Source organism: Oryza sativa, chromosome 4 (genome assembly GCF_034140825.1).
Source record: "Oryza sativa Japonica Group chromosome 4, ASM3414082v1".
Taxonomy (NCBI): domain Eukaryota; kingdom Viridiplantae; phylum Streptophyta; class Magnoliopsida; order Poales; family Poaceae; genus Oryza; species Oryza sativa.
The window spans coordinates 31,346,979-31,359,089 of NC_089038.1; the positions used below are offsets into that span (position 1 = coordinate 31,346,979).

The 12,111-nt window shown below is 42.7% G+C and overlaps 1 protein-coding gene across 2 annotated transcripts; it reads left to right on the top strand.

Annotated features, from left to right (window-relative positions):
* The first annotated feature begins 3,270 nt into the window (after window positions 1-3,270).
* On the top strand, window positions 3,271-6,862 carry LOC4336936 (uncharacterized). 2 transcript variants are annotated; one of them, XM_066310184.1, is made up of 3 exons: window positions 3,271-3,783; window positions 4,345-6,314; window positions 6,545-6,862. In XM_066310184.1, exons 1-2 carry the CDS (start codon window positions 3,398-3,400, stop codon window positions 6,299-6,301), a joined length of 2,343 nt encoding a protein of 780 aa, XP_066166281.1. In that variant the 5' UTR covers window positions 3,271-3,397; the 3' UTR covers window positions 6,302-6,314; window positions 6,545-6,862. The 2 variants fall into 2 exon arrangements, with proteins under 2 accessions (XP_066166281.1, XP_066166280.1); XM_066310183.1 differs by having other exon boundaries at window positions 6,560-6,862.
* Window positions 6,863-12,111: the final 5,249 nt, after the last annotated feature.

Consider the following 12,111-nt stretch of genomic DNA (forward strand, 5'->3'; position numbering starts at 1 on the left):
AGCTATTGGTTTCTTGGAGGATGAGCAAGGAACTGTATGGTTGGGTGAGAGAATCTGTGTCCCCGACAACAAAGATCTAAAAGATGCAGTTTTGAAAGAAGCTCATGATACTTTATACTCCATTCACCCTGGTAGTACTAAGATGTACCAGGATCTCAAGGAAAGATTTTGGTGGGCAAGTATGAAGCGTGAAATCGCGGAATATGTAGCAGTATGTGATGTTTGTCAGCGAGTCAAGGCAGAACATCAGAAACCCGCCGGTTTGTTGCAGCCTTTGAAGATTCCTGAATGGAAATGGGAAGAAATAGGTATGGATTTTATTACTGGTTTACCCAGAACGTCATCAGGCCATGACTCTATTTGGGTGATAGTCGACAGACTTACCAAAGTGGCTCATTTTATTCCGGTAAAGACAACCTATTCCGGAAGTCGCTTGGCGGAATTGTATATGGCAAGGATTGTGTGTTTGCATGGCGTCCCTAAGAAGATAGTGTCTGATCGAGGCAGTCAGTTTACTTCAAATTTTTGGAAGAAACTTCAGGAAGAGATGGGTTCTAAGCTGAACTTTAGTACTGCTTATCATCCACAGACAGACGGACAAACCGAAAGGGTGAATCAGATTTTGGAAGACATGTTGAGAGCTTGTGCTTTAGATTTCGGTGGAAGTTGGGATAAGAATCTACCTTATGCAGAATTTTCATACAACAACAGTTATCAAGCTAGTCTACAGATGGCTTCTTACGAAGCACTGTATGGTCGGAAGTGTCGCACTCCGCTTTTGTGGGATCAAACGGGAGAACGTCAGGTTTTCGGGACTGATATTCTAAGAGAAGCAGAAGAAAAGGTAAAAATTATTCAAGAAAGATTGCGAGTGGCTCAATCTCGTCATAAGAGTTATGCCGACAATCGCCGTAGAGATTTGAGTTTTGAAGAAGGAGACTATGTGTATCTTCGTGTCACGCCTCTTCGAGGAGTTCATCGTTTTCACACCAAAGGAAAATTGGCACCGCGTTTTGTGGGACCTTATAAGATTGTCAGTAGAAGAGGAGAGGTTGCTTATCAGTTAGAATTACCTCAATCTTTGGCAGGAGTCCATAATGTGTTCCATGTGTCACAATTGAAAAAAATGTTTAAGTGTACCTACCGAAGAAGCTAATATTGAGCAGATAGAAGTCCAAGAGGATTTGACTTATGTTGAGAAACCAATCCGTATCCTGGAAACAAATGAGAGAAGAACCAGGAATCGAGTTATCCGTTTCTGCAAAGTTCAATGGAGTAATCACTCGGAAGAAGAATCAACTTGGGAACGAGAAGATGAATTGAAGTCAGCTCATCCGCATCTGTTCGCCAGTTCTTCCGAATCTCGAGGACGAGATTCTGTTTAAGGGGGGGTAGGTTTGTCACACCCTGAAAATTCAAAATATTTAAATTGTTGTTTAATTGGAATTTTTAGAAATAATTTTAAAAGTCTTGAAAAGAAAATCTAATTTTAATTAATAAATTCCAATATAAAATGGGGCCAGATAAAATTTCATTAAATACTTTGCTTAATTCTATAATTCCTAGATTTTTGTGGGATTTATTTGAGCTAAGGAAGTATTTTTAATAAATGGAATTGCATTTAAGGAATAATTTAAATTGAAAAAGGTTTTAAAAAGTCTCTTTTGGCTTTGGGCCGAAAGTCGGCCCAAAACCGCTCTCTCTCTCCTCGGCCCAGTTCGGCCCAGTCCGCAGCCGTCGCGCGCGCGCGTTCGGACGCTGACAGGTGGGTCCCACCTGTCGGACCCATCGTCTACCTTCGGCCGCCGCCGCCCGAAACCCTAGCGCGCCGCCGCCGCCGTTCCTTTCCAAATCCGGCCGTTCCTTTCCTTCTCCGGCCGAATTGTTTGAGGGGAAACAATCTCCGGGATCTCCTCTACCTTTTCTCCTTTGGAATCTTTGGCTAAATCGTTTTGGAAGTTCGTGGAATCGAGTTCGTTTCGGATCGGTTTCCCTCTCTCCAAGCCGAGCTTTCCTTCGCCGTTGCCGCCGCCTTGGGCCTTCGCCGCCGCCTCTGAGCCCCTTTAAAAGGACCCCCGGTGTCTCCTCTACCCGTTGCCACCTTCGCCTTCGCCTCTCGTCGTCGGAAAAGCCCTAGCGCCGTGTGCCCTAGCTTTGCCGTCGCCGCCGCCGCTCCAGCCGTGCGCCGCCGTCGTTTTAGCCGTCGCCGTCGCTCGGGAAGACCACCGTCGTGCTCGCCAAGTCGTCGCCGTCCTCGTCCGCCCCTTCGCCGTCGCCGGAGATCGTCGGAGCTTCGTCGCCATCGTCAAGCCGAAGAGCTTCGCCGCTTCCTCCTCGTCGCCGTCGCCGTCCGTTGACCTTCCGCAGACCGCCCCCTTCTTCCTCTTGGATTTGCCACCGGCCGCGCCCGCAGCGGCCTCGTGGAGGCTTGGGAAGTTGGCGGCAGGAGCAGGGGGCTCGGTGGCCGCCGGGGCGGCAGCGTTTTCGCGCTCCTCCACCTCCTCCTCGGTGCGCTCGGTGTCCCCCGCTGCGCACATTCCTTCGTGCCACCGCGCCCGACTTGCTCCCTCCCCGCCGTGGCCGCCCCGCGCCATCATCGTCGGAATCATCCTGCTCGTCGCTGTTGTGCTCTCACCGCCATGCCCTCGCTGAGCGGGCGCTCAAGGTGCCCTCGCCGCCATGCCCTCGCCCCGCCACCATCCCCGAATCCCTACTGCTGCTGCAACGGCGGCGATAGAGGAGGCGCGAAGACTGTCGGCTGCCGCTCCGTCCATTGCCTGCCGTCGCCGTCGCCGCCGCCGCCGCTCCCCACGCACGAAGAGAAAGAGGGAGAGATAGAGAAGGGAGGAGGGGGAGGAGGAAGAAGGGATAGGAGAGGGTGACATGTGGGACACACATGTCAGTGGGTCCCACAATTCTTTTTTTGTGTGAATGATAAATGGGTCCCGCATATATTTTTTTTATTTTAATGCCACATATGCGCCACGTCAATGCCACGTGGAACAAAGACCAAGTCAACACTGCCACGTGTGCGCTACGTCAGCGAAACAACCATCCAAAACCACCAAGGAAGTCAAATTACACCGGTTTTGTAAGTTCGGAGGGTCAAGATTTCTGGTATTGTGGTTGAGGGATACGATTTAGATTCGGTGGTCAGTTGAGGGAGTCGAAGTGATCTTATTCCCCACGAAACCGACTCAAATTATTCTCCAGCCCACGAAGCAGCCGCCGAATAAGATCACGCTCGCCTCCTCCTCCTCCTCCCCTCTCATCCCGTCTCCCTCCCGAATTGGGGATCTCGCGAGTCGCGACGAACCAAACCGATCGAAACCCTAGCTAGGGTTTCGCCGCACCACCACCACCACCTCCCCGGCCGCTCCCCACCGCCGCCGCCGCCATGTACAACGGCATCGGTCTCCAGACCGCGCGGGGGTCGGGCACGAATGGGTACGTGCAGACCAACAAGTTCTTCATCAAGCCGCGGTCGTCGTCGGCGGGCGGGCCCCCGAGGGCGGCGCCGGCCCCGGGGTTCGACGACGCCGGCGGGGGCCTCGGCGGGATGCGGAAGCCGAACAAGGAGATCCTGGAGCACGACCGGAAGCGGCAGGTGGAGCTGCGGCTGCTCCTGCTGAGGGACGCGCTCGAGGAGCAGGGGTACACGGAGGGGGAGATCGAGGAGCGCGTCGAGGAGGCGCGCAAGGAGGCCGAGATCGAGGCCGCGGCGGCCGCGGCCGCCGAGGAGGAAGGACGCGGCGCGGGGCGGCAGCCACTCCCGGGCAAAGGGTATGTGTAGAGATCGAAGTGTTCGTCTTATTTCCGTTTACTGTGCTGGCTATAGTGTTTGTCATGTGTACTAGGAGAGGAAGGCTGGTGACTCATGCTTAAAAGTTAATAATTTTCGATACAGTGTTTGGTTGTGTGTTATTCCTGAAACAAATTGTTACTCGTAGTTCATCATGCTAGCTTGTTCTTGTTACTGTGCTGGCTATACTGTTTGTCATGTGTAGGAGAGCAGGGCTGGTGACTCATGGTTTAAAAGTTTATATTTGTTCGATACAGCGTTAAGATTGTTTCATTTCTATAACTGAACTGTTACTTGTGTTTCATCACGCTAGTTTCATTTCTATAACTGAACTGTTATTGTTTCATTTCTACTATACTAGTATTTTTTTTTACTATAGTTCCAAGTTTCCAACTAGCATACGTGATACGACTGCATATGCATGGGTTTCTTTATTTTTGCTGTTATATGTTCATTTGTTTGTTCTGTTTCTGTACGGTTATTTAATTTCTCACAGGAAGGTTATGGTCATTCAATTTCTTACAAGAAGTGAATTCTCTCAGTTTTTCAGACACACAAAGCCACCACGTTGCTGCAAGGAAGGAGAAGCAGCTTGAGACGCTGAGGGCTGCTCTTGGTTTGGATGTTGATGATAAAGCGAAGAAGAACGCTGATGTAGAAAGTGATGTGGAATCTGGGGAGCTTGTTCCTGGGAAGGAGTATGAAGGTTTGGAAATAGATGGGCCAGAAGATGGCAAGACTTTAAAGGATGACAGAAGGCATGCAAAGAAGGGTAAGAAGGATAAAGGGAGTGATGCAAAGAGTCATGGCAAAAGTTCTAGGAAGATTAAACTTGGTCATGATTCAGATTCAGATCATGATGATAACAAGAAGAAGAAGAAGAATTCTCGCTATGGTTCAGAAGATGATTCTGAGGCTAAATATGATGAAAAGAAGCACAGTAAACACTTGAAGAATTCTCGCCATGATACAGATGATGATTCTGAGAGTGACCATAAGAATGCAAAGTGTAAAAAGAGTTCTCGCCATGATTCAGAGTCTGATTCTGAGAGTGATCATAAGAATGCAAGGCGTGGAAAGAGCTCTCGCCATGATTCAGAGTCTGATTCAGATGGTGATTATGGCAAGAAGACAACAAAACATGGCAAGAACGATCGTGATGAGAGAAAGAAAAGGCCTGCCACGATCTCTCGCCGACATGACTCAGAAGATGAAAAGCCTAGAAAGGGTAAGCGCATGGATGATTCAGATACTGACTCGGAGGGTGATGGTTCGTTCAGTGAGTCGGACAGCGACTATGATCGGAAGAAGAAGAAATCTACAAATAGTTCTCGCAATGAATCTAAAGATGATAAGCCCCGAAGAAAGGCTCCTAAGGACAAGTATTCTGATGGCCCAGAAAGTGGCTCAGACAGTGATCATGGTGGAAAATCAAAGTATTCAAAGATTTCTCGCCGTGATTCTGAACTTCAGTCCCGAAAGGATGCTGATAAACAGGACCAGTACCGTGATAAATTGAAGAGTGAGTTTGCTAGCGATGGCTATGGAGAGAAGAAATCTGTTAAGATCCCATACAATGACTTGAAAGATGACAAGCCAAGCAGCAAGGTTGTTCGGAAGGACCGGTACAGTGATGAATCAGAGACTGATTCAGAAACTTATGTTAAGAAAAAGAAGAATCTTCCGAAGTCCTATCACCATAGTGATAAACCAGCACAAAGAGGTAAAGAAAAGGAAGAGAACTCTGGAAAGAATGTTGATAAGCGCAAGAGGCATGATACTGATTCTGATTCAGATAGCCATGCTCGTGAAAGGAAAAGACACCTTGATGCACGGGCGAGTTTGGCTGCCCAAAAGAAAAGAAGTGTGACTAGCTCAAGTGAGAGTTCAGAGAGTTCAGATTACAGCAGTAGCAGTGATAGTGAATCAGATGTGAGTTCTGACAGCCGCGAGGATAGGAAATCAGCAAGACAGTTGAAGCATGATGAGTTAGAGAGAAAGAAAAGGAGTCAAGACGAGAAGAGAAAGGAGCTAGAGAAGCAAAAGCAGGAGGAAGAGAGAAAAGAGCTGGACAGGCAGAAGCAGAGGGAGGAAGAGAGAAAGGCTAAAGAGCTTGAGAAGCAGAAGCAGAGGGAGGAAGAGAGAAAGGCATTGGAGAAGCAGAAGCAGGGGGAGAGGGACGGAGATAGATATGAGCGTGACCATGAGGGGAGGAAAGGCGAAAATGATGTTGAAAGAGACTACAAAAGAAAAGTTGGAGAAGATAGGTATGATCCAAGCAGGAGGCAGGATGAGGATAGGTATGATCCAAACAGGAGACATGATGAAGATATGTATGATCCAAATAGGAGGCATGAAGAACATGGTCGACGAAGAAATAGAGATTTTGATAGCCGTGATCCGAAAAGGTCTAGACATGATGATTCTTATCATCATTCTCGAAGGGACTATGAACAGCGTTATTCTAGAGATGAATATAGAGACAGGAGGCATCGTTGAATGCAAGTCATGTGTAAGTCTGATTTTGTCCTCTGTTTTGTTTGTGTATATTTGGATTGTTTTAAACAAACACATTTTGTTCATTCCAAAGTCTGTTGTTTAGTAATATTAGAAGTTATGTTTTTTCGGATATGGAGTTAACTTTGTGCATTGTCAATGGTCTATCACAGATTTTAGTGTTCAAATACATTGGATGAATTTCATCTTCCTTCGCAACTAATGTATAATCTCACCATGCTTTAGTATTTTCCTTTGCAGCCATCTCTGGTTTCTTCAAGCAGAAGAGGGATGCATCTTTACATGAACCGAGCAGATGATCGATGTCCTGCTCCCTCAAGTTTTTCAGAGTCCTACCAGAAGAAGACTTGATGCAGCAGTAAATCTCTCCTAGCAGTAGAGAACCTTTTGCCTCAGGAATGTACGTTTGCTTATGTTTGTATGAACTTTCATACTTGTTGTTTTGTTGTGTGAATGATCAATATGTATTCTGGTGGATATAATTACCTTGTGTCTGCAAGAAATATATGATTTAACACTGTGCCCATGTGGTTTAGTGGCTTAGTGCTGAACAGCATCACAAGCATTTTTGTTGGCAAAATTTTGCCGTTGATTTCTGCATATGCTGGAGTGAATATATTACTTTTGATGATAATAACAGTTGAAAAATTATGCGCTACGCCTACGCTACGTTCGTACCTCTGATCGAATTTGACCGGGAAACCTATTTGCACTAATGGTCGGTTCGGAGTTCGGACATCTTCCCCAAGCAGGCCAGCCGAGCCAGCCGAGGTCTAAAGAGAGAGGCAAGGCAACCCGGTAGGTTTCCAGATTGTGCAGCGTCTTGGGATTTGGGAATCTTGGTGATCATCGGACATGTCGAAGCGACCGCTGTCTTCGGTGCTGCTGCTCCTGTCGCGCGGCGCAGCGACGTCTGCATCTCATTTTGTCCTAGGGCACCCGCAATGATTATCTAGCTTAGAGCAGGTACAATGGCGGACTATTAGCTAGCTATAAACATATTTTAATGAGATAAAAGATGAGATAGAAGAGCAGCAGCCAGCTGTAGCACGGACTCCAAGATGCAGTGAGTGTATGACAGTGGGACTATATAGTAACTAACTATTGTATGAATTGACTATTAGATTGGCTACAAATGAATTAGAGCTAGTAGTGGTGATGTGACCATCAAGTATATGCATACAACCAAGTATGAGAAATATAAAACATTGACAAAGAATACATTGGATGAATGGAGGATCTACAAGATATTAAAGTCCAATGAGTTTTGGAATCCAATTTGGCCTCCGGAGACAGCACTGACTACAAACAGACCTAGCGCCTTCATGCCAACTCCGATTTGGGTGATCTTGGACTTCGTGGAAAGCTTATCTCGCTACCTTTCAAACGCATCCGGTTTCATGTCCAAATTCATCTCGAGTCAACGGGAATCGCCAAAACAAGACAGTGCTGTTGCTGAAACCGAACTTGGGCCTTGCGCCTTGTAATAGACTAGGCCCATCTCGGAAGTGTCTCCCTCCACCTCCACGAATTAGCACTTAACCCTAGCTTTGTTTTCCTCTATAAATAGCTTTGTACATCCTCAAAAACAATTGGGTTTTGTTTAGTTGAATTTTGCCAAGTGCCATTCACCTTGTCTCTAGTCCTCGCTCGATTAGTCGGTGACTATTGATTCAGAGCCCCCAATAGTTGGTGTGTTGATTTGCTGGGTCGATTAGATCTACCACTTCAATCGCAACTATTCCTTTGTGCTTAATTACCTATTCGCAATATTTAGATTGCATCTTATCTTGTTCTTGCAGTGTTCTCTCGTTTGCATTGCAGGGATCATCAACCGCGCGTCACGGTTGGTACGACATCGTTTGTGGTGTAGCGATTGTATGGCGTTCTGGACTTGTTCTGGTTGGTAGCCACGTCGTAAACGTCGCACTCGATCAAAGTGAGAGTTATCCCCTCACTAGAAGATCGGGCCACGAGAGAGAGCGTCATCAAGTGGGCTACACTATTAAACTTGCTTTTAGGAGCCTTTTGCATGTAGTTGTATTGTTATTATCGAAAATTTTTAGATACACGGTACTCTATTTTTTTTATAGCAACTTTTAGCCATACATCTAAGCAATTGCTTGTCTCATAGACGTATATAAAAACTATTATATTTTAGGGATGCAGTGCCAATTTAGAGCTACAAGATACTACTCTTCTTCAAGTTCTCTTCTCAATGTCCCTTCTAAAAAAAGTTCTCTTCTCAATAAAAAGAAGTGCACTAAATCAAGAGTACTTAATAAGTATAGTAAGAACCACTGTGCACTAAATCAAGAGTACTCCTTAATACTCCATCCGTCCCATAATATAAGGAATTTTAAAAGGATGTGACATGTTCTAGTACTGTCTAGATTCATAGTACTAGAATATGTCACATCCATTCAAAATCTCTTATATTACGGGACGGAGAGAGTAACTAATAAGAACCACCGTATAGCAAGAGCAGCAACATTTGTTCGTTCAATAACATAACAAAGGTACAAATATCAATATGTAATGTAAATTTCTTGGGAGACGGAGCATGCATAAACAATATACCATGTACTTACCTGTTATGATAGAAAAAAAATGCTACTCATCATACTCCTTCCGTCCAAAAAAAAATTAGCCTAGTATTAAAATGTGACATATCCTAGTACGGCGAATCTGGACATACTTTATATCCAGATTTGTGATACTAGAATGTGTCATATCTTAGTACTAGATTGGCTTTTTTTTAGACAGAGAGAGTATGCAAGTTTCAAAGCTAGCACCAATCAAAACTAGCAGGAGTAGTCAAGTGTAGACGAGATAACAGGGACCAATTAGGAATGATATACAACACTGACCATCATCATGACGTGGTTTGCAAGAATATTTAGCCTAAAAAGCTCACTGAAAAAGAACCAGTAAAACAACGTTATTTTCCTTCCAAAATTAAAAGGGTCATATTTGCCATCTAATAATTACATTTACTTATCAAAACTAAAGCACGATCCAACCTACAAATTATGATAACAAGAAACCTAAAAAAATTACAGGAAATCTTCTCTTATAATCTCATCTACTCGTTCATATGACACAGAACGCAAAGATATTACATGTTCAGCTCATTTGCTCATTCAAACTAGGATGTTCTAGCTCACCAATTAAGCGTATCCGGAATCTGAGTCAAGCTCTCATTTACCCCCTCAAACTTCGATATTCCAGCTCTCCAATTACATGATATCCTCTTAAAAATTGGATAATGCCCCTGGAAACATCTCTTCTTAAATGATGTAATATATTTTAAAATTCTGGAATAGTACTTCTCTGGTTTATTCGTTGACCGACTAATGTATTATCATATGATTTGCACAATGCCGAAGTATTGAAGTCAAGCCTCTCTCTTATTTATCTTTTATGTCATCTATTGATATTTGTATATCTCCAGAATAGATTGGTTGTGTTCAGCAGTTGGCAACCAATTTTTCTCATCAAATCTCATATAGCTTACTACTTACCTACTTTACTTTACTTGTCCAGAGCTCATTGTTGTTAGTTTGTTCACTAGCATCCTTTGGTGTTACTTGTGGTTCATCGTCCATTTTATTTCTTCTTTGGTTGTACTGGCATTTCTTTCATAATCTCTGCTCTATTTTTTTTCTCACTACTGCTTCAATATATTTAAATCGCTTCTGATGTGTGATAGTTGGATCAATAGCTTTATGGATCATTCCTTATATGAGACAACCAATCCTCTAATAGCTCATTTTTATGGGATCATTCCTTATATGAGACAACCAATCCTCCACGTTCTTTGCATTTAGATTTAGGTATATTTGTCTTAAGGGTTTGGATGAGGCTACAAAGTTTTAGTGCATATTACATTGGATGTTTGCACACTAATTAGAAGTATTAAACATAGACTAATGACAAAACCCATTCCATAACCCTGGACTAACTAATTCGCGAGACGAATCTACTGAGCATAACTAATCCATGATTATCCCTAACTAATCCATATAATTAGAAGTATTAAACGTAGACTAATGACAAAACCCATTCCATAACCTTGGACTAATTCGCGAGACGAATCTATTGAGCCTAACTAATCCATGATTATCCTATGTGATGCTACAGTAAACATGTGCTAATTATGGATTAATTAGGCTTAAAAATTTGTCTCGCAGATTAGCTCTTATTTATCCAATTAGTTTTGTAAGTATTCTATATTTAATACTCCAAATTAGTGTCCCAACATCGAATGTGACAGGGACTAAGTTTAGTTCCTAATTGTTACATTTCAGATACTATTTTTAACCCTAGCACTAACCTGGATAATACCAGGAAGAGGGTAGAGAAACCGAAAATGACCCATTTATTCATTACAATCAGGCTGTCCATATTTAACAAGAGGAATTGAACAACAAAGTCGATTAAGAAAATGTTCAATATCATTTTTTAAATGATCTTAAATTAGATAAACCCACCCACTTTTTTTTCTTATTTAAAATGATAGTCTTAAATTAAAATTAGAGAAAACATATTTTCATATCTTTCTTTCAACAGTGGCTCAACTTTATTCATGATTCTCCATACATAATTCCATACAAAAATTCGATACAAAAAAATCTTTATTAAATAAATTATTTTTGGTGGTATAACTTAAAATCAAAAAACCTATTATCAAATGAATTATTTTTTTTAGAAATAATTTAAAATTCAATAAGAATATTATCAAATAAATTATCTTTTTAGTAATAACTTTAGATCTAACAAGCTTATTATTAAGTTTTTCAGAAAGAACAATATATAACTTTTTTTTCTCTACCTTCTAAAAATTATGTTATTTTTTATTTATGCTTCTCATGTTTATCTCTCTTTCTTTCCTTACTTATGCTCATATCTCTTTTATTGGTGAAAATAGGTACCGCGCTATGAGGAGATGAATATAGCTTTATTCAAATTTATCCATAAAATACACTTTCAAAACATTTTCTCAAATCCACGTTAGATAAGGCTATTTTAGAACCTAGCTTTATAATATAAACTTGATGGAAACACCATCGTCCCTATATACTTCAATCACACAAAACACAATACTAAGCTTACCTCTCTTTTCATTGCAAGGAATCAAAAAACAAAAGAGGTTTGAATAGAAAAACAATTTTAGATATAAATGCAACACATTCCATAAAATTTACAAGGATGGGAGACAATACCCGTACATAATTTAATTGTAAGAATTGAACATTCACGAATCGAGCAATGAAAATTTAAACTCTCTAAAAAAAGCCCTAGAGACTCATACAAGGAGCACCATATACTTTAGGTTTGATCCTCTATTTATAAGCTAAGTTCGATAGAAACCCAATAAAAAACCTAAAATAATAGCAGGCTATAAGTTAGCTATAAGCATATGTGGAGGTGAGAAGGGAAGAGAAGAGTGAAGAAAATCGGGCTACATATTTGTAGCCAGTTGCAGCATAAACTCTAACACGTTGTGTTATATGAGAGGTGGGACCATATATTAATGGTTTACAGATTATAATAACTATTATATAAATGAGCTATTAGATTAGCCATAGATAATTTGAAACTAGTAGTTGGCTATACTATTAATCTTACTCTTAGCTCAACCGAGGGAATACTACAGATGGCTGCCACGTCGCCTGGCAGTAAAGCCACTCCAAGGCTTCGGTCCCGTGCGGCCCAACCGGATAGAGACGCACGTCCCAGATCCGTCCCACGCGCCCTCCGCAGGGCCCACGATCCGTGTCGATGCATGC

Coding starts and splice junctions, on each gene's coding strand:
- LOC4336936 (XM_066310184.1), top strand. CDS start 3,398: ATGTACAACGGCATCGGTCTCCAGACCGCGCGGGGGTCGGGCACGAAT. Junction 3,784..4,344: donor CAGCCACTCCCGGGCAAAGG/GTATGTGTAGAG, acceptor GAATTCTCTCAG/TTTTTCAGACACACAAAGCC.